The 27,987-nt window shown below is 41.2% G+C and overlaps 1 protein-coding gene across 6 annotated transcripts in view; it reads left to right on the top strand.

The window, feature by feature from the left end:
- The first annotated feature begins 3,679 nt into the window (after nt 1-3,679).
- tfb1m (transcription factor B1, mitochondrial) overlaps nt 3,680-27,987 on the top strand; it is a 47,362-nt gene continuing 23,054 nt past the window's right edge. The window contains exons 1-6 of one of the 6 annotated variants that reach the window (XM_068044802.1): nt 3,754-3,775; nt 12,303-12,458; nt 14,241-14,393; nt 16,891-17,042; nt 17,658-17,766; nt 23,852-24,003. In XM_068044802.1, the coding sequence (XP_067900903.1) occupies nt 14,261-14,393; nt 16,891-17,042; nt 17,658-17,766; nt 23,852-24,003 (546 nt within the window). In that variant the 5' untranslated portion in view covers nt 3,754-3,775; nt 12,303-12,458; nt 14,241-14,260. Of the gene's footprint in view, nt 3,776-3,802; nt 4,061-12,302; nt 12,459-13,931; nt 14,022-14,240; nt 14,394-16,890; nt 17,043-17,657; nt 17,767-23,851; nt 24,004-27,987 lie in introns of those variants that run through there. The other 5 variants (XM_068044804.1, XM_068044801.1, XM_068044806.1 and 2 more) reach the window with 5 other exon arrangements.

A 27,987-nucleotide genomic window follows, 5' to 3' on the forward strand; every position in this document is an offset into this window, starting at 1 on the left:
CTTTATTATGCTAAAGTCGCTAACTAAATGCAATTTGTTGTTGTTGATTGACAGGCTTGGCTACTTGTCAGGCTGGCAATGCTGCAGCCCAGAAGAAGGTAAGTATTCTTCTTCTGGGGTAGACATCACAAAGGGCGTGGGCTTGCAGGGTTGGTGGGGTGATCATGGAGGGGGGGTTCAGAAACTGATCAGGGCAAAGATGGTATTTCGGTGATATCGTGAGGGTGTCCAATAGTGGGGAGAGAAGCAGGTTAGTTTGGGGAGCTGTGAGGAAGCACTCATGCTCTTCCTGGCCCAAATGTAGTGCGAGAAATGGTCTTCCTACTTCCACATAGCAGTCCTCACCTCCCTGCCAGTAAGAGTTAAAAATACAAGAGATAAATTCTGAGGCCTGCAGCCTTATTAAAATATTTAAATGAGCAACACACCTCCTGGGAGCCGGTTGGTTGCCAGCCCCACACCCACCCCTGCATCCCGCCTCTGTTAAAATGGGAAGTGGGTGGGTTTGAGATTTATAACATTTTTACATCCCACCTGATCAAAACACGTGTTTTGGGGGTTATAATTTCCCTCATTAACTCTGTTTCTTTCTCTACAGATGCTGCCTGACCTGAGTAGTTCCAGCTTTTTCTGTTTTTATTACTTACATATCAGTGTCCATCTGTAACATTCTCCAAATGCATGCAGCCTTTCTTTGTAAACCTATGTAAATCCACTTTGTTTTAACAATTCAAAGCAACATTTTCCCCTTCAAATCCCTTCTGTAGAAAAACGGTCAAAAATTCCTGAATTGGGTCAGTAATCTTTCAGCTGTGATGCCTTTAAAAGGCCTCTCTTTCAATCAGATCGATCTTAAAATTAATAGTCCAAAGAAGAGGGAAATATTTTATAGATACACATTGAGCTTTAAAATTGCCAGTGCCTTTTAAGATGGGGGCACTAGTGGGGCTTGAACCCACAATTTAGGTCATTGCTAAGAGAGCTTTCTTGTTTGAGTCAGAAGGGTTCAAATCCCAATCCTTGATTTGACCACATAATCTAAGGTGACACCACAATGCAGCACTGAGGGAGTGCTGCACTGTTGGATGAGTTGTTAAACCTCACCCTTTCTGCCTTTTCAGTTGAGGGTAAAAATGCCATGGGACTCTTTTTATTGAAAAAGCCCTTCCTTGGCCTATTTGCCTTCTGAGTGAATGAACCACTGTTAATTAGCAGATGCCAATAGTTATCCTTCCCCACTGCTGCTTATAAAATGAGGTATCTAATGACATAACAATTGGATAGGCATACTATACTAGTCCATCTTAACCACTATGGATGTGGCAGCTGTTGGGTTGGTGCTTGTGAAACTATACTCCAATGTGAGTCAGCTGCTTAATAGGAAAGAAAGAGAAAAATTAAAATGAGCTAGCAGATCTAAATATAAAACCATGTTTATTTATCAGTGAGAAATAGAAGACACCTCCAATGACTCAGGCCATATCCAGTGAGTAACTGAAACATGGAGACCAGCAAAGTTCTAAATTCATCACAAAGATAAGTCCAGATGAGGAGGGCCATTCAGTCCATCTAGCTCATCCTTCCACAGAAACCTATGATCATCAACATCACAGCATCCAATATCCTAGCCCCCATGCTAACTGACCCTGTAAATAGTTCCCACTTGTAGGCCACTGTCCCCATCCCTTCTAAAAGTACTATCATCCCCTCCTCAGAAAAAACACCCTTGATTCCTCTTTCCTTAATAAGTACCATGCCATCTCCAACCTCCATATCTTTTTCAAGGTCCCGAAGCATTTTGTCACCCAACAGATCCATGTCCATCCCTTCTGCATTTATCTGATCCCTCCAATCAACTTTCTGCCTCTTCCACAACATTGAAATAGTCCTAAACAAAGAGACAACACCATTCACTGTGATTATATTCCTCTTTGTCGTCTCTACTTTTTTGCAGCCTTTGACACAATGATTACACCATGTTGCTCCAACACGTCTCTTCTACTGTTCAGTGCGATGGGCTTATCCTTGTTTGGCTCTGTTACCTATCTTCCTACATCAGCAGTTACCGTGGGAGTCCCTCTAGCATCCATCCTCTGCCTTTTCCTCTCCCTCATCTACATACTGCCTCTTGCTGACATCATCTGCAGACATGGGTTGAGCTACACATACAGTGAAGCTCTACTCCTCCAATACCTTTCTTGATCCTTCCATTGTTTCTGTGCTCTCAGATGCTAGGCTGGAATTCAATCTTGAACGTATCCTAATTTCCTCCAGTTAAACATTGGGAAGACTTAAACCATCATCTCTGGCCCTGCCAAACTCTGTACCCTTGCCAACAACTCCACCAGAACTGTTCTGATGAAGGGTCACTGACCTGAGATGTTAACTCTGCTTCTCTCTCCACAGATGCTGCCAGACCTGCTGAATATTTCCAGCATTTCTTGTTTTTATTAACTCCATCCTCCTTCCTGGCCACTGGTCCTCTGAACCAGACTGTTTGTGACCTATGTGACCCTGAGCTGAGCTTACATCCTTATCCTGTTGTCATAAAGGCCGCTTACTTCCCTGACTGTCACATCATCTGCCACTGTCCATATTCAGCCCATCCACTGCCAAAAGTCTCATTTAAGCCTGTCTCCTGCAGACATCCTTCACCCATCATAAACCTCAACTTATCTAAAATTTTGTTGCCCATATCCTATCTGCACTATGACACTCACCTATCACCCTTGTCTTTGCTGACGTACCTTAGCTGAGTCCTCCAATGCCACAAATTGAAAATTCTAATTTTTCTGCTTGTATCACTCCATGATCGCCCCTCCCTATCCCTGTAACATCCTCCATTCCTCTTTTGTGCACCATCTCCGTTGAGAGATCCCAATTGTCCCACCACACCCTGGAATTCTCATCTCTGCACTTCTCTTTCCTCCTTTTGAGACCTACATAATTCCCATATCTTGACCAAGCTTTTGATAATCTCTTGCAATTTTTCTTTGTCTTTGTAAAATGCAATGGGACATTGCATTGTGTTAAATTACTTTATGAATGCAAGTTTTGTTGAATGAATAGATTTTGCCTGCATTATTCGAAATGACAGATCCTTCAGGTAGATCACCCTGTGCGAAGGAATACTTCCTGACATCAGTCTAACCTATTTAAATTTTGTACCGTTTTTTATAGACTGATTTAACCTGAGATAATGCTCAGGATTATTTTTTTTCCAATTCCTCATCGTGATTTACTGCCTTTATAAGGTACCTTGCCAAATGGTTAAGAGTCTAAATCTAGCGCTGTTGCGCTTCTCTGCACCCTTTCTAGTGAACAGATGTTGCTCAGTTCACACACGACCCGCAGTTGGGAAGGGCGACAATTTAATATAAACCTCTAAAGTTTGACATCTTACCGGTCATTATCAGACTAACACGTCAATAACGACCACAAGCGGGGAAGTAGAAAAAAACAGATGAAACGTGTGGAAATGTGTTCCAGATAGGAAGTCAGCATTTTCAACAGAAAAGAAGAACATTAAAAATCAGCAACTGCCCTTTAAACCAGTAACACTACCACCGACCCCTAAGAAACCACAAGCTAATGCGCAGCCTCAAGGCCTACACCCCGCCCACTCTCTCGTGATCCACGGGAGCAGCGGATCCCGCCCATCAGCGCGAGAGACCATTGTTATTGGTCTGTTTCGGCGCAGCCTCCCCTTTGTGAGTGGTCAGTCACCCTATCGATCAGTGGACGAGCGGCCGAGGTGGTGGGTAAGGTGATGTAGGTTAGTGGAACTGGAGTTCGTGTTTGATTGGCGGTTTGGGGGCCTAGTTAACTTCAGTGGTGGCTTGGCCCTCCCGCTGAAGCTTCTAACTGTTGTGGTTTTAGTTTGGAAGAGGCCGAGTCGCTTCCTGTGTAAGGGGGCTGTTGGATGCTGCCCGCTGGCAGCCTTTAGTATCCACCGTTGTCCCGGCTCGGCCGGGAGTTCATACTGACTGGAGCCTGGGTCTATCTCTAACCTCTGCGCTGCTCGCCTCAAGTTGATTATCTTCGATCATAGACTTAAAGGGTCAGTTTACTAACTCGATGTTCCCAGTGGGGAGCCAACCTCAAAGTTGAAGGATTGGATCTACAGCGTTTAGCCCATGAGAGCATAGGCTTGGCGAATCTACCTTCTGGATTTATTAGTTACCATTTCTGTGAAGTCGGTCTTTTAATTTAATAATTTAATACCCAGGGATTCACTGTCATCAGTGAGTTTATTGCAGATTTGAAATATAGCACATTTGAAAAGTTTGCAGCACAGCATGGTTCACTGCCGATGCAATGGTTTCTTTTCCTGTCCCGCACCGTTGCCTCTGGAGTCTGCCAAGGGTCTATATCCTTGGTCCCCTACCGTTTCTCATTCGTATGCTGCCCCTTGGCGACAACATACGAAGACGCAACATCAGGTTCCATTTGCATACTGACGATACATTCAGCTTTACCTCATTATCTCCCTTGATCTCTCCACTGCCTCTTTCTCTGACAACCAGCCCTGAGAGCTGAAATTTCTTTTAGTTAAACATTAGGAAGTCGTTGTTTCCATGGGTTCACCCCTCCCAATCTGTAATTTCCTCCAGCCCCACAACCCTCCAAGATATTGATGCACCTTTAATTCTGGCCTTTTGTGCATCCCTGATTTTAATCGCTGCAGCATTGGTGGCTGTGCCTTTGGTTGCCACGACCCCAAGCTTTGGAATATCCTCCCTGCACCTATCCACCTTGCTTTCCACTCCCTAAAACTGCTGCCTTTGCCCAAGCTTTTGGTCATCTGACATATCTCCTTTTGTGTCTCGGTGTTATACTTTGTTTTATAATGCTCCTGTAAAGTGCCTCGGTACCTTGGGGCGGCGCAGTGGTTAGCACCGCAGCCTCACAGTTCCAGGGACCCGGGTTCGATTCCGGGTACTGCCTGTGTGGAGTTTGCAAGTTCTCCCTGTGTCTGCGTGGGTTTTCTCCGGATGCTCCAGTTTCCTCCCACAAGCCAAAAGACTTGCAGGTTGATAGGTAAATTGGCCATTATAAATTGTCACTAGTATAGGTAGGTGGTAGGGAAATATAAGGACAGGTGGGGATGTTTGGTAGGCATATGGGATTAGTGTAGGATTAGTATGAATGGGTGGTTGATGTTCGGCACAGACTCGGTGGGCCGAAGGGCCTGTTTCAGTGCTGTATCTCTAATCTAATCTAAAAATCTAATCTAATCTACATTTCATTACATTAAAGACGCTATATAAATATATGTTGTTGCTTATGCTATTGTCTTTGGCCCCACCACTAACTATGTTCTTTAGCCCTCAATTTCATCCCCTTCCCTGGTCACTTTCTCAGATGGAACCAGACTGTTCGCAATCTTTGACTCTGAGCTGAGCTCTGAACCATATTGTTCCATCAAATAGAATACCTCTAATATTGCCCCATTTTGGGCCTTGCCCCAACCAATCTGTTGTTCAGACCCTCATCCATACTTTTGTTACTTCTAGTGCTCTATTGGCTGGCCTCGCTGCTTCCTCCATAAACTTCAGCTCAACTAATGTTCTGTTGCCCGTAATCTTGCTTGCACCAAGTTCTGTTCATGCATCACCCCTATGCTCGTTATACAAATTGGCGCCTAGACCACCTATGTCTCGATTTTACAATTTTCATCTTCATGTTCAAGTCCCTTCATGGCCTTGCCCCTCCCTAGTTCAGTAACCTCCTCCAGCCCTACAACCCTCTGAGAATTCTGGATTACTCCATCTTTGGCCTCTTGTGTATTCACTGCTTCTTTCAGCCTACTCATCGATGTCTATACCCTCAGCCATCTAGGCCTTAAGCTGTGGCATTCCCTCCCTAAACTTCTTCACTTCTCCACCTCTCTCTAAGACGTTCCTTAAAACCTACCTCTTTAACTATGCTGGATATCCTAACGGTGTTTCTTTTCAACTTCAGACGATCATCTGTACTGCACTAGTAGAAATACTTCCCATATGAGTCGCTTTTCTGGTCTCCATGACTTAATAAGTATTTATACTGCAGCGTGTACACTTGAAAGTAGTAACTGTAGTTTGGGTTTCAGGCAGGCAGAACTCTATTTACATTGCATGGCCTTGTTTGTCAGAACATTAACTGGCCCGTTTATGAGTGAGATCTGTTAATTATTGGATATGTGTGTGCAGAGAGCTCTGGTCCAGCAGTAATGAACATAAATATTTAGAAAGCATGGAGGGAAGGGAGTGATTCCCACAGTCAAAACATTTACATTGAGGTAAAATGGATTTTAAAAGTTCAATTTTGATACTCCATTGACTACACTGCATGTAGTGAGAGACGTTTCCCTGCAGTGAGTCTTATGTCATTTTGGGCCCCAATTTTGCATTCACAGTGCAAGTTTAAAGTTGGTGCGAAACTGAAATCACTTGCAGTGTTAAGCACCCTAGATTGACAGTTTGTTCTACATGTGGCCAGTCTGCTGCTGTGGGGCAGAATATATGGAGACCACACAAACTCATTTTATGGTGTGGTGTACAACTGACAGAGAGCAGACTCTCTTTCCTATTGTCTGGATTTAAGGATTTGGAATGTTTATAGCTCCTTGAAATTGCGCAGAAATCAGGGTTTCAAAATGACTTTTGGTGCAAGAATGGCACAAGCACGGCTTCACTTTTTTGCCATTTTTTTGGGCAATACTTAGTTTCTGTTTGACTTTTCCCTGTAGTAGTGATTGACAGTCCAATGGATCAAATGATGTGTCCCAATCTCTGTTGCACTGCACCACAATGATTTTCTTCTAACTTCTTTTCCTGACCAGTGATTATGAATTATTGGCTGTACCATTTATTTTATAGTCCTAATTTTGTTAATTTGTAAAAGACTTACTTTAGTGTGGGGACAGCATGGTAGTTACCTGTGTGTTCCTGTGATTTCAGATGAGAAATATGGTGGTCTAACAGCTGTGAGTGGTGTTCATAGGCTAATCTGGTGTTTAGAAGTGTGCTGTCAAAAATCATACACAGATGTTACTAGTCCCGAGATTGGAAACGTGATAGAATAGAGAGCCACAGAATCAGAAGGGGTATGGTACTGTGGTGGTTATAGTACTGGTCTAGCAACCCAGGGATTGAGATTTCAAATTCCACAATGGCAAGTTGTCAAAATAAATTCAATAAATCTGGTAATTTATGGGCTAGCACCAAGAAAAATAAATTAAGTAGCAACTGGTTTAATACTGTCCAGTGAGAAGGGAATCTGCTGGCCCAACATGTCACTTAGTTATAAGAATCTCTGCAGAACAGAATCGTAAAAAAAATATCCGATGGACCTATCCCCAATGATACATGCTTTAGATTGAGACTAACGGGATGATCAGGTTCACTGAATATTCCCATCCTCAACTATGGCAGATCTCAGCATGTGAGTGCAAGTTACAAGACTTCAGCCAAAAGTGCCAAGTGGACGATCTCAATCATTGTGCAGCAAATTTGGTTCAATCCAGGTGACATGAAGCACCAAACAGAACTTATGACCTGACAGTATCCTGGCTGTAGTGCTGAAGCTTTGTGCTTCAAGCCAAGCTATTTCAGTATGGCTGGGATGCTGGAATTTACCCAGTAATGTGGTAGATTGTTCAGGTATTGTCTATCCACAAAAATACTAATAATAGTAAAAGGATGGTAAAAGGAGGAGTGGGGCCAATTAATGACCAAAAGGGGGATTTATACATGGAGGCAGAGGGCATAGCTGAGGTATTAAATGAGTACTTTGCATCTGTCTTTACTAAGGAATAAGGTGCAACCCAGGATTCAGACACTAGAAGGGTTTAAAATTGATAAGGAGGAGGTATTGGATAGGCTGTCTGTACTTAAAGTGGATAAGGCACCAGGACTGGATGAGGTGCAAACAAGGATACTGAGGGAAGTGAGAATGGAAATTGTGGCGGCACTGGCTATAATTTTTCAATCTTCCTTAGACTCGGGGGTGCTGACAGAGGACTGGGAAATTGCAAACATTACACCCTTGTTCAAAAAAGGATGTAAAGATAAGCCCAGCAACTACAGGCCAGTCAGTTTAACTTCAGTGGTGGGGAAAATTCTAGAAAGAATAATTCGGGACAAAATTAATAGTCACATGGATAAATGCAGATTAAAGAAAGCCAGCATGGATTTCTTAAGGGAAAATCATGTTCAACTAACTTGCTGGAGTTTTTTTGAAGAGGTAACAGAGAGGGTTAATGAGAACAATACAGTTGATGTGGTGTACATGGACTTCCAAAAGGCGTTTGATACAATGCTGCACAACAGACTTGTGAGCAAAGTTTAGCTCATGGAATAAACAAGACTGGAGCAACATGGATACTGAATTGGCTGAGTGACAGGAAACGAAGAGTAGTGGTTAATGGATATTTTTCGGGCTGGAGGAAGGTTTGTAGTAGAGTTCCCCAGGGATTAGTGTTGGGACCCTTGCTTTTCCTGATGCACATTAATGACCTAGACCTTGGTGTACAGGGGACAATTTCAAAATTTGCAGATGATATAAAACTTGGAAGCGTTGTGAACTGAGGAGGATAATGTAGAACTTCAAAAGGACATAGCTAAGTTGGTGGAATGGGTGGACAGGGGGCAGATGAAGTTCAATATGGAGAAATGTGAAGTGATACATTTTGGTAGGAACAACATGGAGAGACAATTAAAATAAAGGGTACAATTCTAAAGGGGGTACAGGAGCAGAGAGACCTGGGTGTATATGTGCATAAGTCATTGAAGGTGGCAGGACAGGTTCAGAAAGCAGTTCATAAAGCACACAGTGTCCTGGGCTTTATTAATAGGGGCTTAAAATACAAGAGCAAAGAGGTTATGTTGAATAAAACCAAAAAAGTGCTGGAAATACTCAGCAGGTCAGGCAGCATCTGTGGAGAGAGAAGCAAAGTCACAAGGTCAGTGACCTTTCATCAGAACTGGCAAAGGTTGGAAATGTAATAGGTTTTAAGCAAATAAAGTGGGGGTGGGGCAAAAGAGAACAAATAGGAAGGTGTTGATAGGACAGAAGGTCACAGAGAATAACTGACAAGGAAGTCATGGGGCAAAAACAGAGTGTGTTAATGGTGCAGTGAAATACAAAGCGTTAGTGCAGAGAGGGTGTTAAATGACAGAATAATGAAAGCCCTACACGAAAGCAAAAACATTTTTTTTTAAAATGGGCAGGCACATGGTTTTTTAAAAAAAAGTGTAATCATGAAACAAACTAAAATAAAATGAAAATACAAATGTAAAAAAAAAAGTATAACTAAAAAGAAGGGAGGGCCAGTCATGCTCTCAAATTATTGAACTCAATGTTCAGTCCGGTAGGCTGTAGCGTGCTTAATTGGTAAATGAGATGCTGTTCCTCGAGCTTGCGTTGATGTTCACTGGAACACTGCAGCTATCCCAGGACAGATATGTGGGCATGAGAGGGAGGGGCCGGGGGGGTGGGGGGTGGGGGTGTTGAAATGGCAAGCGACAGGAAGCTCGGGGTCATGTTTTCGGACTGAGTGGAGGTGTTCCACAAAGTGGTCACCTAATCTGGGATTGACCTCCCCAATGTAGAGGAGACCGCATTGTGAGCAGCGAATACAGTATGCTATATTGAAAGAAGAACAAATAAATCACTGCTTCACCTGCAAGGAGTGGTTGAGGCTTTGGATAGCGAGGAAAGAGGAGGTAAAAGGGCAGGTATTACACCACCTGCGATTGCAAGGGAAGGTGCCGCGGGAACGGGACGAGGTGTCGGTGCAATGGAGGAGTGGACCAGGGATTCACGGAGGGAACAATCCCTTCGGAATGCTGACAGGGGAGGGGAAGATGTGTTGGTAGTGGCATCACCCTGGATATGCCGGAGGATGATCCTTTGGATGTGGAGGCTGATGGTGGAAAGTGAGGACAAGTGAAACCATGTCGCAGTTCTGGGAGAGAGGGGAAGGGGTGAGAGCAGAGGTGCGGGATATGGGCCGGACACGGTTGAGGACCCTGTCTACCACAGTGGGGGGGAAATTCTCGGTAAAGGAAAAAGGAAGATGTATCAGAAGCACTGTTGTGGAAGGTTGCATCATCAGAGCAGATGCGTGGAGACGGAGAAACTGGGAGAATGGAATGGAGTCCTTACAGGAGGCAGAGTGTGAGGAAGTGTAGTCATGGGAGCCGGTGGGCTTATAATGAATATTAGTAGACAGCCTATCCCCAGAGATGGAGACAGAGGTGTCGAGGAAGGGAAGGGAAGTGTCGGAAATGGACCATGTAAAGGCGAGAGAAGGGTGGAAATTGGAAGCAAAGTTAATAGTTTTCCAGTTTGGGGCGGGTTATGTTGAACCTGTATAAGACAGTAGTTCGGCCTCAGCAAGACTATTGCGTCCAGTAATGTGCGCTGCATTTTAGGAAAGATGTGAAGGCATTGGGGAGAAACTGTTACCACGCGTGGAAGGATCGAGAATGAGAGGGGATTTAAAGTAATTAGTGAAAAAAAAGAAAATGCGACATGAGTAAAAACATTTTCATGCAGCGAGTGGTTAAGGTCTGGAATGCAGTGCCGGAAAGTGTGGTGGAGGCAGGTTCAATTGAAGCATTCAAAAGGGAATTGAACTGTTATATGAAAATGACTGTTTTGTGGGAAAAAAAATTAAGAAGGAATTTATAGTTAAGCTAAATAAATGTTTTAATCAAGAGGACAGTGAGGGCCGATTGCCAACAGTTTTGCTGTTTGCCACCTGGTTCGGGCGAGGCTTAGGGCTGAAGCCATGGCAACAGGGACAGAAATTGGCAAGCACTCCTTTGATTGGACAAGCTCAGTAGCAACAGAGAATATCAGGGCGGGCAGAGAACTGCCAAGCTGTTTGGTTGTTAGTCAGTGTGTGTGTGATACCTTCTGGAAGGAGACAAAAGTCAAGTGCTGCTGAAGTGTCAAAAAAGGACAGAAAAGGAGAGCATTCCAAGGAAGAACAGAAGAATACAAAGAAGTTCGCTTCCCAGAAATTCCATAAAAGACTCGGTGAAGTTCAGTGTGTCATTTCGTATAGTTTCCTGCATTTCATGAAGGCCTGCTAAATTGCTTTCCAACCCCACCTGAAGAGAACTAATTTCTGGAAGATTCTAGTGACCTGACTACATGTACTTAGACGTTAGACTGTAGCCATTTTGGAACAACATATCTCATCTGCTGTTTACCTCAAAAAATGAGCAAGTAGTCTATCCAAACTCTCTCTCTTTCTGTAACAGAGCTCTGTTCTTAAAAAAAAAAAATTTTTTTTTTTTACCTTTTTTGTGTGTGTGTGTACTAAGGTAAAGGGAACTTTTTAAAATTTAATGTTGCATTTAAATTTTTTTTATCTATGTGCTATTGTTTTACTTCATGACTCGTTAAGACTTGTTATATAATAAACTCTTAATTTTGTTCAGCAAAGAAACCTGGTTAGTGTGTTCTATTCTGGGGAAAATAGTGTATCTGACTGTTTCAGCAAGTGGGAAAACTTTAAAGAAAATGTTGTGAACTGTGGAGAAGTGGGTTTGAATTAACAGTGCACTCCTCCCATCTTGGTCATAACACAAGGAAGAATGTGCAGGTTACAGGGAGAAGGTGGAGGAGCGGCACTAGGTGAAATGCTCATTAGGAGAGCTGGTGCAGACATGATGGGCCGAATGGCTGCCTTCTGCACTGTAACAATTCTGTGATTCTGTGAAAAATCACATCTAAACATCGAATTACTGTCCTATCAGCATATCGAGGAATGGAATCAAGTGAAGCCTACTCACAGACAACCTAGGCAAGGGAATCAAAGATTCTCGGGGGTAAATGGGAGTGTGGAATTCAAGTCAGAAACAGATCAGCCATGATCTTATTGAATGGCGGAGCAGGCTCGAGGGGCCTAATGGCCTACTTCTGCTCTTAATTCGTATGGTCGCACCTGCTGATGTTCAGTTCAAGTCCTTCCATTACCTCTCAGCTCTTGACCTCTTCACAGCCTTAACCCAGGCATCATGGGCTGGGTTTTGCTTGGAAAATAATGATGAAGTTAACAATGTCCACTGTTATTTAAGTTGTTATGACCCTGTGAAAAAGGGGTCTGGGGTTCCCTCAGCCTACACCTGGTCCCACCGTAACAGGATTTAATTTTAAACACTGTTTTTAGCTCTCTCCCTTGGTGAATCCTTGTTCACTGCTTTCCAATTATAAGGCAAAGAAACCAGCCAAACAGTTTTCTTAGGGTTAAAGAAAAACGGTTGAACTTTATTAAACTTAAACTCTAATTCGGTTAATGCCTACAGATACGCGATGCGCCCATGCTAACATGCATATGTGATACATACATGCAGATAGAGACAGAAAAGAGCAGAAGAAATAAAGTGGAAAAGTTAGAGGCAATATCTGAAGATGGTTTTGGTTACTGTTCTTCGAGCTCACTGTAGAGTCCTTGATTATAGGTAGGTCTTGCTTTTCGTTGGGGCCCAGTATTCTTCTTAAACCTTGTTCGATGTAGGAGACTTTTCTCTCTTGCGGTTCACGTCCTCAGTGGATTTGGAGTTCCGTGAGAAAGAGATGGGAGCAGACAGGAGAGGCTGGGGTGAGCCAGCCAGGAGAGGCTTTTATAGTCCAGGGGCAAACAATTTCTCTCCCAAGCTGTTTGTACAATTTAAAAAAAAAAACTCAGGTTGCCCAGCAGGCTAGTCACGTGACTAACTGGTTTGACCACGTCTGTTTGTGGATTTGGCCATCTTAGCAGTCATCCTGGAATGTGAGTTTCCTCACCTTCAATGTCTGGTGATCAAAGTCCATTGTGGGTTGAATGGGAATAGTCCTTTGTCTCCACAAGTGTGTAAATATTTTTTCCAGCCACGGCTGATCAGTTTAACAGGTCATTTCCTCGCTCCATCAGCAATTTAAAATCAATGTTCATATGACAACATTAATATGCCACATTCTTGGCAGGTGGGGGTCTGCATGACAATGTGCAAATCGGACAGCAACCTCTGGCTAGCAGAGATGAACATTTAGAAGTGAAAATCTGAAGTTGGTGTCTGAGATGGATTGCTTTCCCGTAAACTCTATGAAAGCAGTATCTTGTCGCCTGGCTCCCCATTCAAATGTATTGAACAACATGAAGTTCCTGCACTGACGTCGTAGATATGAACTAAACTCGCTGCAAAATGTTAGGGCTTGTCAATTCCAGTCTCAGCACCCTTTTAACAATGTAGTAAGTCTTAATTATTGCTAAACAACCTATCTGGCACTGAAAATGAACTTTTACAATGTGGAGTCTCTATCCTTAAGCATTTAATTATTGTTGGAGATTTTGAATTAAATATTTTACTTTTTCTTTCTTTTCTCTCTCTCAATCTAATCCCTTTTTTTTTCTTTCTGTACCTGATTTGACATTTAATTCAATATTCTAACCAATGCTTCCTGGTTCAGACTCGTGCTGCTCATAAACTATTCTTCATTTTGATTGGTTAAAGAGACACACAGTCATTTGCCATTTTCACACAGGCCTGTAGAGGGCACTGGGCTATTTGAATGTCCTACTGACAGCAACTTGCAATCCAAAACTCCGTAGAAAGGCTTGCACTTGCCCAGAGACTAACGCACTGCTCTCAGCAAATTCCAGTACCATAAGTTCTTGCCAAATATTTTTTCTGTTATGATTAAAACATTTTAATTGTCATGTAGATTGAGTGTACAGTAAACAATCATTATATCTGCTTTGAATGAATAATTTTCCTATGCCTTGTGATCACTTCCTCTGCTGTTAGAAGCTGTTAGCAAATGTGAAATTTCAGCAACTCTGTGCATGAAATGGGCAGTGGCACAAAAAATGGCACAGTGGCAAGTTTACAATTTTTTAAGCTTTTGTAATACAAGTTATTTGTAAAAGTGCCCACTGGATTGCTGTGCAACTGCAGTCTACTCAGAATGAAGTACAGCAACAGCACTACAACGTGAAGAGTAATGAATAACCATGTTGGATGGCCCAATGAAATGACATATTTGTAAGTAATAATCATTATTTACATATGTTAGACTGTTTTCTACATCTGACATTGGTACACTACAAAAATTGAATGGGTTTTCTAGGCTACATAACCCCAGGCCAGTAACCTCAGGCCCACAGTGGATGCTAAGCATTGCCAATCATTCTAGACGACATTATGAATGAGCTGTTTTTCCTGTAACAGTATATTGTTTGGTAACTTATTATATTTTTCCAGGAGTATCAAGAGTTTGGACCATGGCAGCAACAGGAAAAATAGTTTCGTCCCGCTTGCCTCCTCTTCCCACCATCGGAGAAATTATCAAGTTATATAAGCTGAGAGCTGAAAAGCAGCTCTCTCAGAACTTCTTATTGGATTTAAGATTAACAGGTAACTACAAATTTTAAACTTCAGTCTTAAGATGTTACCCTTTCTTTTACTTTTTAGGGATCAACATCTTATCAATGTATCTTCCCATTCTTCCATGTCCATGACTGGGAAGTTGTTGTTTGAACTAATTACCTTGTTCAGATCAATAAATTCAGTTATATAAAATGCTGCTCCTGTGCTGCATATCAAATAATTAGTAAAGCTAATGGTAAATCTGTAGATAAACATTTAAAAATAAAATTGAGAAAACATTTTGGAACAAAATTTCCACTTAGCTACACTATAATAAACATTGCATTTCACATTAAATTTCAACGTACTCCCATATCCTGAAAGAGAATTTCCTCACCGTGATCTACTGATGGTGCTATACGATGGATAGAGTGAAAATTGATGTGCTTTACAAAGCTTTTACTAGTTGTCTGAGACAATGGGGGGAATTTTATGCTCTCCCCACGTCTGGTTTGGAGGCGTGGAGAGCATATAATCGGGCGGGATGGTGGTGAGGCAGGGGGAGTCCGCCATCTTCCGCCTCCACTCAAATTAAGTCCAAAGCAGGAAGGGCTGTGAATGGCATTCCCGCCCCGCTGCCAATTGAGGTCCTTAAGTGGGCAATTAATGCCCAATTAAGGGCCTCATCTTCTCGCCACTGGAATTAGCCCAATGGCGGGTGGGCCTGTCGCCGCACAGAGAGCACACCAGCAAACTCGTGTGGGTGGCATGCCGTCTCGGGGGGTGGGGGTGGGGGTTCCCTCTTTAAAAGGCACTTACTGCCTGAATGAGGGACCTGGCATCGGGAAGGGATGGGCTTGAGAGCCATCCGTCTGCCCTTCTGCCCAGATTTCTTGCCCCATTACCACTCCCTTTGGCCCTGCACGACTAAATCTTCTGTCATTTAATCTCTGCTGTCTTCCACTGTATCATAGACCTTGCCCGTTTGTTCTTTTTCCCACTCTCCACTTGCTCAAAACCCATTACATTCCTAACTTTTTCCAGTTTTGATGAAAAGGTATCAACCTGAAACATTAACTCTCTTTTCTCTCTCCACGGATGCCGTCAGACCTGCTAAGTATTTTCAGCATTTTCTGTCTGTTGGGTTTGTAGGGAGCTGGGCCACAAGGCAGACTAGAAATATGGAATCCCAGAAGTAGTGGAGACTTTAGCATGACATTCCCATTGATTAGGTCAGGGAGGAATAGATCATATGGTCACCACAGACAAGTAAAATTGCGAGAAAGTGACAGGGTCTCAGTTTTAATATAAGTAGTTGTTTATTGTGACATCAACTGTGCCTTGAGTTTGTAGTGCTCATGTTGTTTAAACCATCCATAACGGTTCTTTAAGAAAAACACAAAGCATATTCTGGGGAGGATAGTTGTTCCTGTTTGCTTTTTGTATCTGGGTGGAAGTGAGCAAATTTTCCTTTACACAGTGTGTGTTTTTTGGGATGGGAAAGTAAAAACTTACTTTTTGTATTGTTATGAAAGGCAATCATGGATGGTTTCAATGGCCCAGATCTTGCTGGAGCCAGGCATTGCGGTGTGTCTGTTTTTCAGAATTTTTTTCCTCATCCTTCAGCTCAATTATTTTGCCTTGTAAGTTGCTAGAAGAATGAGCTGATGATGGGGCATCTGCGACTTTGGTGAGCGATGGGGCTAACAGTGTATCTCCTTAACCAGTGAGATTTAAGGATTGAGAAAGAAACAGAAACAACTGTGAAGGAGGGTGCTTTAGTTTGATCAAGTACTGAAAGAGAAATAGAGGGGAAAGATTTGATTAAGAAAGCGAGAGAGGAGAGACAAAGGAAAAGTAAAAATAAATTAAATTTTAGTGTTTAAAAATCTCAAGAACAATTTATTATATGCAGGAATGAGACCGAACAGTATAAATTGTTCCCTTTCTGCACCAGAGAGGTTGATTGTTCGTTAATAATTACCCCATTGTTAAGGGGTACTTACACTGTTAAGTATGAGCCCTAAATGACTGCAGCCAGTTTAATGTGCGAATCCAGCAAGTTTTTTTTTAAAGTAGTGGGAGGTAATGGGAGAGCTGCTATTTTCACAAGGCTAATGGCAGTGCTGGAAAAATTATCCAGCAACTTACGGTGATTTCCTCACTACAATTTGCTGTACGATTTAGGCATTAATAAAGGCCAGTGCCGTTAAACTTGCTGTTAGTTTGTCAGCAAATTCTGTGCCAATAAATGTAATCTTCAGAGTGTCACTAGTCTGCATAACATTTTTTGTTGTATGGTTTACAACACCAAAATTACATTTGAAGATACCCTTAACCAGTTCAGAGAAGTTTTAAATTCTCTTGTGCATATTTATTTGTTTGTTGTTGGGGTGACATCTAATGTTAAATAGCACAGATCAGACTGAGTGAAACTGTAAAAGTGAAGTTCATATATTAGTTTATCAGTTGTATTGAACTGTTGGAAGTTTTAACAGTTTGGAAATAAAGAATGATTATTTTAACATTAAAACATTTGTTTCAGATAAAATAGTTCGGTATGCTGGGAATTTGAGGAACTCCTGTGTCTGTGAAGTGGGCCCAGGTCCAGGTGGCATCACTCGATCAATTCTCAACGCTGGCATTGCAGAATTACTTGTAGTGGAAAAGGATACCAGATTTATTCCTGGTTTGCAGGTAGAACTCTGCTTAGTAATCTAGTAAATTAAAATAAAGAAGCAGCGTTATATGGTGGTTTGCCTTGTGACACACAAACTTTGCAAGTTCAAAAGCAGCTGCTGCAAAAATATATATGATGGGATAGTGGGTAAAACTGTCAGTACAAATGTGTTCTAAGCTTTTTTAAGACCATCTGGTTTGTGCTTCAAATAGTTTATCTGATACATAACTGTATAAACTGAGTAAACAAAACCCAAGTTGAGTGACATTGTCTGAGGTCTAGGAGCAGGTTGCTAAAATAAAGTGTTGTCCACCTAAATCAGTAATCACTACCTTGGGGCAAATGTTGGATTTCCTGACCAAAATAAACCTGCCATAAAAGATCTAAAAGTTATCCATGTTCTTTTATGTGGAACCTTACTATTTCCAACTTCTGTAGTTTTATTGTATTCACGTTTGTTGTACTTCAAATTAGAATTGCTTTCGTCTTTCCCTCCCAAGGTAATCTTTTCTATAATGTATAAACTCTGAAGTCGTAATGCTGGCTGCTATATTAGAAACAGCAATTACATTAGAAAATGTGGATAAAAGACTAGTGTTCTGTAATACAGTAATCACTTTGTGTACATATAGTTGCTGGCTGAAGCAGCACCTGGGAAAATGCACATCGTTCATGGAGATATTCTGACGTATAAAATGGAAAGGGCTTTTCCAAAACAATTTCAAAATAAGTGGGAAGATGGTAAGTTTTGTACGGTTATGGATTATCAGACATTAGGTAATTTGAGAATTTTTTTATCTTTTATGATTTGTACCTTAACTTTATTGCATAATGAAAGAATAAGTCAAAGCTGATTTCTGAGTGCTAGCTGGTCCCACTTTATATAATTGATGCTTCACTGTAGCTATAAATCTAATGAATTATTTAATTTTTCTTAAGACTAGTCATGGACCTGGTGTTTGTTATTTTAAGTATATTACCAGTGCCGTAATTCAAAGGGGCTTCCATGTTTGCAATAATGACATTGAAAAGTGTTTCTGCAACATCTGCCAAGGAGGCTTAGACTGTGAAATGAAAATGACCTCTTAAAGAATACATCATCTCTGTTGACATGTTTTAAGCGATATCCTGTGCCACATGTTACAGAAATGCATTCGGTTTTCTAATTGCTTTAAAGCAGTGAATGTTTTCACCTCAAAAAAAAAAACTGTCTAGACCAAAACAATTTTTCTAACATAAAAAGCATGTTATGCTGTATTTGTAAAACTGAAGCTAATGTTAAACAGTTTATGTAACTAATAAACAGAACTAACAGAAGCAACAAATGAATAGTGAACTAAATGGCTCCTAGAAAACACTTTGCAATTACCCTGGTTATTATTGAATCTGAGTCCTACTGACCTTAGACCCTCCAAGTAGCCAAAATAAAGTATGAGTTCACTGCTCGGCTGCTTAATAAAGTTCATTGTGATGGAGGAGAGAGAAATGTGAAACTGTTTGCATTTATCTGTTAATCACATCAGTTCTTTATTTGAAGGTGGGATGGGAAAAAAGATAAATTGTAAATAGAGTCTTTGTCATTACATAGGAAAATCATTATAGAGGCAAGAACTTCAGCTTCTTGTCTATAGTTCAGTTTTATGGCTTTGTGTCTGGTGAGGGTCCTTCTGGTTGATCTGTTTTTCCATAGGCACACATCAATTGCAGCTGTGATAGTGAGCAGGCGAAATGCTCTCAGACAGATTGCAATGCTGCTGTTGATGTAGCCTTTATTAAGAAAGGACGAAGAACTTGTACCTCAATAGCATCTTTCACAACCTTGGGACACCCCAAAGTGCTTTACAGACAATGAAGTGCTTTTGAAGTCACTCTTATAATGTAGGGAAACAAGGCACGTACTCCACAGAAGAAGGCCATTTTAGCCATCGTGCCTTTGCTGACTCTCTAAAAGAGCTTCCAATTAGTCCTGTTCCCCTGCTTTCTCTCCATAGCTTTGTAAAGTTTTCCTTTTTAAGTAGAGATCCAATTCCCTTTTGTAATTTACTATTGAATATGCAATATAGAATAGGCAATGCATTACAGATTACAATAACTGGAATGCATTCCAGATATCCCTGCATATAAACATTTCTCCTCACCTCCCACCAGCTTTTTTACCAATTATTTTAAGCCTGTGTTGTCTGGTTACTGATATTCCTGCCAGTTCACAGAATCACAGAATTGCTACTGTGCAGAAGGAGGCCATTCGGCCCATCATGTCTGCACTAGCTCTCCGAAAGAGCGATTCAGTCAGTTCCATTCCTCTGCCTTCTCCCCGTAATCTTGTACATTATTCCTTTTCATATAATAGTTTAATTCCTTTAGAATGCTTCAATTGAACCTGCCTCCACCACACTGTAAGGGAGCACATTCTGGACCCTAACCACTGTCTGCGTGAAAATGTTTTTCCTCATGTCACTTTTGCTTCTCTTACCACATATTTTAAATCTGTGCCCCCTCATTCTCGATCCTTTCATGAGTGGGAACAGTTTTCCTCTATCTACTCTGTCCAGACCCCTGATGATTTTGAAAACTTCTATCAAACATGAAACAGTTTCTCCTTCTCTACTCTATCAAAACTTCTCAACCTTTTTTGCTCTAAGGAGAACAATCCCAGCTTCTCCAGTCTCTCCAGATAACAAAGTCTCATCGCTAATGCAATTCAGCTGTAGCCAGAGAATCACCTGCCAATGTCTTCTCTCCCTCCTCCAGCATTATTACCTCTGGAGCTCCCAAGGATCTATCCTTGGCCCCCTCTTCAATAAAATTAACATAAGTATGATAATTGTAAAGGTAAAATTAATGGCACTATAGAGGGACACATTCCCTGGATCTGATGGTTCCAATCCTAGTGTTTTAAAAGAAGTAGGTGAGAAAATTGCAGGTGCCCTGAATATAATCTTACAAAGTTCTCTTGATTTGGGAACTGTTCCTTTAGATTGGAAAATTGCATATGCCACTCTGTTATTTTATAAAGGTGACTGAAGAAACAAAAGAATTATAGATTAGTATGCTGCTGACACCAGCTTTACCTCATCACTACCTCTCTCCACTATCTGATTTGTCACACTGTTTGGCGCACATCTAGTACTGGATGAGCAGAAATTTCCTCCAACTAACTATTGAGAAGACCAAAGCCATTTTCTTTGGTCCCTGCCACAAACTCCATTCCCTACTCACTAACTCCATCTCTCTCCCTGGCAAAGGTGTATAGCTGAACTGAACTGTTCCCAACCTTGATGTTGTATTTGATTCCAATTTGAGCATCTGACTGCATATCCACTGTACATCACCAAGACTACCTACTTGCACCCCTGTAACATTACCTAAGTCCCTGCCCCAGCTCATTTGCTGAAAAACTCTCATCCATGCCTTTTGTTACCTCAAGACTTCACTATTCCAATGCTTTCCTGGCCAACCTCCCATTGTCCACCCTATAAATATCCAAAGCTCTGCTGCCCATATTCTAACTCCACCAAGTCCTGTCCACCTATCACCCCACCACGCTCGCTGACCGACATTGGCTCTCGGTCAGCAATGCCTGAAATGTTTTCAAATATTTCCTGGCCTCGCCCTCCCCCTACCATTTCTGTTGCCTGCTCCAGCTCTACAACCTCCGAGATCTCTGCACTCAACCAATTCTGGCGTCTTGTGTATCCCCAATTTTAATCGCTCCACCATTGGTGGCTGCCCAGGCCCTAAGCTCTGGAATTCTCTCTAAACCTCTCTACCTCTCCAGCACTCCCTCCTCCTTTAAGACGTTCCTTAAAACCTATCTCTTTAATCTAGGTTTTGGTATCTGGCCTAATACCTCCTTGTGTGGCTCAATGTAAAATTTTCTTCAATGCTGCTCCAGTTAAGCGACTTGGGGTGTTTTACTATGTTGAAGGCCTTATATAATTGCAAGTTGTTGCTGTTGTTAATCTCCTCTGCACCCTGTACATCCTTAACATCCTTTCTAAAATGCGATGTTCAGAATTGGACGCAATACTCTAGCTGAGCTCTAATTTTATAATTGATTCATAAAGATTTGGTATAACCTCCTTGAGAGAGAGAGAGAGTGGCTAGTAGAGCATATGAGATTTTGGGCTTCATAAATAGCAGCATTGAGTACCAAAGCAGGGAGGTTTATGCTGAACCTCTAGAGGCCACAACTGGAGTATTTTATCCAATTCTGATCACAACACAAGGAAGTGTATGAAGGTCCTTGAGAGGGTACAGAGGAGGTGTCCCAGATTGGTTCCAGGGATGAAGGATTTTTGGAAAAGCTGGGTTTGTTTTCCAAGGAGATCAAGGGGAGATTTAATAGAAGTGTACAAGATTACGACAGGCTTAGATAAGTTAGATGAGGAAAAACTGCTCCCATTAACAAATAGTACTCTGAATAGGGGACACAGATTGAAAGTTTGGGGCAAAAGATGCAGGGGGAATATGAGGAAGCAGTTTCTTACTTAGCGGGTGTTAATGACCTGGAACTTGTTACCCACGAGGGTGGTGGAAGCAGAGACGATGGGCGGAATTTTAGGCTCCACGTGGCAGGCAGCCCTGTTGCTGCACAGGAAGCACGGCACAAAAAAACCATGCGGGTTGCTTCCCAACTTGGGGGGGTGGGTGGCGGTCTCACCAATTCACCAATCTGTCTACATCTTCCTAAAGCCTGCTATTGTCTTCATTGTTTACTACATTTTCAAACTTTGCATCATCTGCAAACTTGAAAGTTGTGCCCTGCATACCCAATTCCAGGTCATGAATATACATCAAAAAGAGCACTGGTCCTAATGCCGACCCCTTTGGTCGGGGGCGGGGGGTGGGGGGGAACCACTCTATACTTTCCTCCGGCCTGCAAAATAGTTGTCCATTACTAATCTCTGTTTCGCAACCAATTTGAAATCCATGCTGTCACAACCTTTTTAATACCATGGGCTTCAATTTTACTAACAAGTCTGTTATGTGGCACTTTATCAAACACCTTTTCAAAGTCCAACATTTTAGTGATGTTAGTTGAGGGATAAATATTGGCCAGGGCCTCGGCGAGTACTCTTGTTCGAAATAGTGCTATGGGATCTTTTACGTACACCGGAGAGGGCAAACTGGGCCTCTGTTTAACATTTCATCCAACAGTCCAGAACTCCTTCAGTACCACACTGAAGTATCAACCTGGATTATGTGCTCAGGTCTGTTATGTGACTTGAACCCACAACCTTCTGAGAGTGTTATCACTGAACCAAAACTGACAATGCAGTATTCTGAGAGTGACTCGGTAATATTTTCTCTTGTGTTCGTTTATCTCCTTGGAAATTACTTGCCTCACAGCAGAAAAATTACTTCCACTTGGCATCACAGCAGCGAGGCTGGGATTCGTAATTCAATGAGTGATTCCGGTAGAAATCCATGGCTCCTTGAAGCTCTATGATGGCAGTGTGGATTCACACTGAGGTTTGGTGCCACCTTTTGGCCAAGATGAGGATGAAGCTTTGAAAGTTAAATGAAAATATTAAGTCAAGCCATGTAAAATGCCAAAGATAGGGCTGTAGTGGGCTGTTTAATGACTGTATTATTAAAATTTCTGGAATTACAGTAATACAGATACGTTTGCAATACAATACATACAGGAGTTTACATTGTACTACATGATGACAATGGTGTTTCATAATTGTACTGATTTACAGTAGTTGCAGTTATATAATGCTTTCACAACCTCCGGACATCACATTTGTGTGCAATGAAAACTTTATACATGTAAATATTTTGTATATAAAGAGGTTTCCTACTGTACAACTTCTGCAATTTTCTCAACTTCTAATTTGTTCTAAAATTTATTATAAGGAAGTATAAGGATTTTGTTAATTATAGTAATCTTAGAAAAGATAATTATTTATGGATGTCAGATAAAAATAGTAGTGATGTGTATGCATCAAATGATTGCACTTAGACTGACTTTGTTTAATTGCATAATGGATTCCGTTTGGACTGTTAAAGGGTGATCAGATTCAGATGCCAATTATGAACTTGGGGGGGGAAAATAATTAAAGTGGAAAAGCTGATTGTGAAAATCTATATTTAAATGCACTGTAAAAATAACTCTTGTAAATGTCTAAAGATTATTAAAAATCTGCAACTTGTTAAATAGAAGGTATGTTTTGAAAAAAGTGTACAGTTTTATCTTATGCTATTTGGGTCTTCTGAGAGGGTTTAATATCTCCATCACCTCCAGCCCCTCCCCCCCTACCCCACCACTTCATTTCCACAGCTCTGCTATTCATGTTTGGGAAGATGGGGCTATCCAGTTTACATTGATATTGTTATCTTTCAGTTCACTTTCCAAGACGTACACTTGAGCATTCCTGAAAAATATCCGTGGCCCTATCCTGATCAGTTTTTCCATTCCTAGAAACACTTCAGAAATGCGCAAACTTATCTCCTTAGGAAGAGGATGTCAATTAACACTGAGGTTTTTCTTTCAGTTTCCGAGTGAATGGTCAAATATATCAGTGAAGTTAATGGTTTTTGAGTAGGTGCCACAGCACACTTATGGATGGAGGTTCAGAGCAGCAGGATGCAAAGTCAAGTGAAGTTACCTAGTTATTCACCTACTGATTAAGACAAAGCTATTTTTAATCAATTGCTGGGAGGTTGCTGGATGCTTTCGATTTCGGGTGTGACTGTCTTCAAGCTAAGAATCTGCTTCTGATGTTCCTTTTTAAATATGGTGCATGAAACTGATAATCTGGATCCCAGCCCTATTCAATCACTCACTAGATATATGTTTTTTAAATATTATGAACAGGCCCACCAAATGTGCACATCATTGGCAACCTTCCTTTCAATGTTTCAACACCTCTCATTATCAAATGGTTGGAGAATGTTGCAAACCGCAATGGACCTTTTGTTTTTGGGAGAACACAGATGACACTAACATTTCAAAAGGAGGTTGCAGAGGTAAGTGTTGGTAATTCTGACTTTTTCTATGTTTAGCATCCATTATATTATTTAACTGCGTCATCGTTTTTGAATGTATCTGAGCATTAGATTTGATATTTCCAAAGCAGAATGTTATTTTCAACATAAAGTACCTTCTAAAGAAGGGGATCCAGCCACTTTCAAGTTATAAAAATTTTTATGTTCTATGTTTTATATGAGCCTGTAGCAAGGCCAAAGCACTAAGATTTTAAAAATGAAAGCTCTGGTGGCTGCATTCTCAGGTTTCTTTGGGCCTTGTTTGTTGTGTGTGTGAATTGTCAGAGGACTTCACGTGTTGGTGTGCAACGGTAATTGTACAATGGTCGTGGCCATTGTAACATCATTAGTACATAAATTCCAATAGGTTTTGACTTAAGCCTGACTAGGTAAGTAACCTGTTCACAGCTGTCCTATTTCCAATCCACCTAGGTGAGAGAAATAATTAACATTGATTACCAGGCATTGAAGAAGAGATGGAACCATTCTCTGTAATGGGTAAACCATCAAGGCAAGCAAAACATTTGCCCAATATGACGAGTTTTATTTATACCGAGGCATGTGAAGCTGTCTGACATTGTGATTGACCAACCGAGTTTCTTGAGCTAAATTCAAACCAGTATTCAGATTACTGTATTGAGGAAGAACCCAGCACAATGACTTGTTTATGTAAAAAGATCACAATGAATTGTAGAGTTTTAATCTGCTGAATTACTTTGCTTCTTTGTATATTTCTTTCTTTTAATGAACATGAGACAAAAGGAATAAATTGCATTTATATAGCACAATCTCAAAGCTCTTCACTGTTGTAATGTAGAGAAGCATGACAACCGATTTACTCACAGCCAGAACTCAAAAGGAGCAATAAAATAAATTACCAGATCTGTTTTAAAGATACTGATGAGAGATATTGAACACCGATCAAACTCCACTGTTGTTCTTCATGAGATCTTTTACATCTACCAAAGAGGCCAGACAGGACCTCGTTTTAATGGCCCAGATTTTACGGCGGTAATGACAGCAAAACTGTCAGCGTTTGCTGTCATTACTTCACTGAAGCTAACAGAAACTTCTGGAGTCCGCACATCTGCAGAATAAAGCAGAAATCCAGAAGTTGCTGTCGGTGATTCTAAGCTTCTCCAAAGGTTGTGCTGTTGAGGCAACCCCCTCCCTCAGATCAGCAGTGGATCTGTCAATGAATGCTGTCATAGTGTAGATCAGCATTCTTCTGATTGACATTGAGGATCAAAAAGGTGTCAGTGCATGCTTGACCAGCACTAAATTTTAAAACTGCTGACAGCTTGTAATTGGTGTTCTCAGTGTGGATATAAATCTGTACTAGCCATGGAATGCCTGATTACTGCAGAGTCACTGCTAATGTCAGCAGACCAGCTCTTTCTGGCTACCAGAGTTATCATGGCTGTCAGGAGATTCAGGTAAAGAAATTACATTTATTACTGCTTCTGGCAGCAAGACCAAAAACAATTCAGGAATGGCCAACTGTTGTTTCACAAATGGCTGACAAAAAACAACACATGTGAGAATCAACTGCATAGGGTCTGAGTGCATGAACAGCAGTTAAAACATTTAAAGAGGCACAGACATTGGAGGTCATGACAAATTTATTCAGCAGCTTCAATTTCAGTTTGTTCTGAATTCAGTTACGTCATTAAATGTTGACATTTATTCTCTGATGCATACTTTTAAACCTGCTTTAATCAGACACTTACAATCTGTTGATATGTTGATGCCTGTAGAGTGCTGAGTGCTTTGTTGTCTCCTGGGTGCTCGGGCAAGAACATTTTGAAAAGATTATGGAAGAGGAGGGAGAAGGACAGCAGCTGGTCAACCTCATGAAATGAAAGACCTGAAGTCTGCAAAATGAGTTTAGGAGATGAGGAAGTAGGTTTAGGAGGAAGACTTCAAAGCTGGTAATCTCCAGGTTACTTCTGCAACAGTGCTGGAATAGAGAAAGAAAGGAAGATCAGGGTGCTCTGCACATTGCTAAAGGATAGTGGCAGGAAGAGAGTTCCCATTTTATGGGGTGCTGGTACCAATCTTAAAGAAGGTGGGAACTATTCCACAAGGATGAGCTACATGTGAACAGGCAAAATAATTTTTTTTAAATTCTTTCCTGGGATGTGGGCGTCACTGGCAAGGCCAGCATTTGTTGCCCAGCCCTAATTGCCCTTGACAACTGAGTGTCATTTCATAGGGCAGTTAAGAGTCAGCCATTTTGCTGTGGGTCTGGAGTCACATGTAGGCCAGACCAGGTAAGGACAGCAGATTTCCTTCTCTAAAGGACATCAGTGAACCAGATGGGTTTTTACAGCAATCGATGATAGTTTCATGACACCATACTGATACTAGCTTTCAATTCCATCTTTTTAAAAATTAATTAACTTTTATTAATTGAACCCATATTGTCCCCAGGGAATTGGCCTGGACCTCAGGATTACTAGCCCAGTGACATTATCACTATGCCACCATCTCCCCAACATAGGGAAGTGAAGAGTCATTTAAATTAGGAAGAAGGGGGGAGGACAGGGAAGATAAAATCAATCAATGTACAAAGTAGAAACAGATGAGCTAAATATACAAATAAAATTTAGCAAAAAGGATAGCATGAAGAAGGAATAAAGAGTGGAGGAGGTAAATCAAATCAACTGGTTATAAGCAGGGAATTTAACCGTTTTAGCCCTGGTATGATTTTGGTTAATCTGCATTGTATCTGTGTGCAGAGAAGATTTTGCTAGACTGATTATCGCCGATGAGCGACTTAGTAATGTGGAAAGACTAGGAACAGTAGGAATTGGAGTAGGCCATTAAGCCCCTCGAGCCTGTTGCACTAGCAAAGCTGGGATTGTTCTCTTTAGGGAATGTTATGGGAATATTAAATAGAAATATTTTGATAGGGTAAATAGAGAGAAATTTCTTCCACCTGGCCAGGCGGAGTGAGGGGAAGGGGGGTGGTGGTGGTCAATAACTAGAAGTCACAAATTTAAGATAATTGGCAAAAGAACCAAGGGTACAATAAGAATATTTTTTTTTTACGTAGCGAGTTGTTACAATCTGGATTGTACTGTCTGAAAGGGTGGTGGAAGCTGATGTGATAGTAACTTTCAACAGAAAATTGGATATAAGCTTGAAGAGGGAATGTCTGAAGGGCTATGGGAAAGCAGAGGAGTGGGACTAATTGGATGCTCTTTCACAGCCATGATAGGCTGAATTGTGTCATTTTGTGTCGTAAGATTCTATGAAAGCTCAGGTTTTGAGAGGGGCTGAATTCTGCAAGTTTTAAAAAAAACTTTATTAAAAGACACAAAAGGTAATTCACTAGGTAATTTAATCGTTATTTTGAAATGTGTCTAAAATCATACATTGGACATCTATAAGTTTCCTTAATTGAGAAAATGTCAGATGGAATTTGTTTTTAAAAACACTGGTTGAGCAACATACAATGATAGCTGTTTACATAGGAAAATTTGGTAATAAGTGATTACTTTGGTACGCTCAATGTTTAATGTGATGGCTTAAAAGATCTACTAACTAATCATTTAACAGCACTCCAAGATTATAGAATTATTTTCCAGGGACAGTTCTGTTTTATTAATCACGTCATCATCAAAAAACAGTTACACCTGATTGAACAAGGTATAACTTTTTAAGGAGTTTCAAACAGTGATGTGTGAGCAGAAGAATTGAAATTCTCCATGATTTCAATGATTGTTAGCTGGTGTCCACAGTGTAGCCTGTGGCAGAGCCTGAGTGACAGACCGTAATTTCAGGATTTCCGCACTAATCTGCACATGTCCAATATTCTGAAGTTGCAGTCAATTTCACAGGGGTAATGACTGTGAATGTTGACAAAAGGCTGGCAAACCTCCCCTCTCCACCCCCGCTCCCTCCCCCCTCCCCACAACACCTGCAAAATCCGGCCCAATAGTTTTTGGTTGAGAGGGAGGT

This window comes from Heterodontus francisci, chromosome 13 (assembly GCF_036365525.1).
Source record: "Heterodontus francisci isolate sHetFra1 chromosome 13, sHetFra1.hap1, whole genome shotgun sequence".
In the NCBI taxonomy this organism is placed as follows: Eukaryota; Metazoa; Chordata; class Chondrichthyes; order Heterodontiformes; family Heterodontidae; genus Heterodontus; species Heterodontus francisci.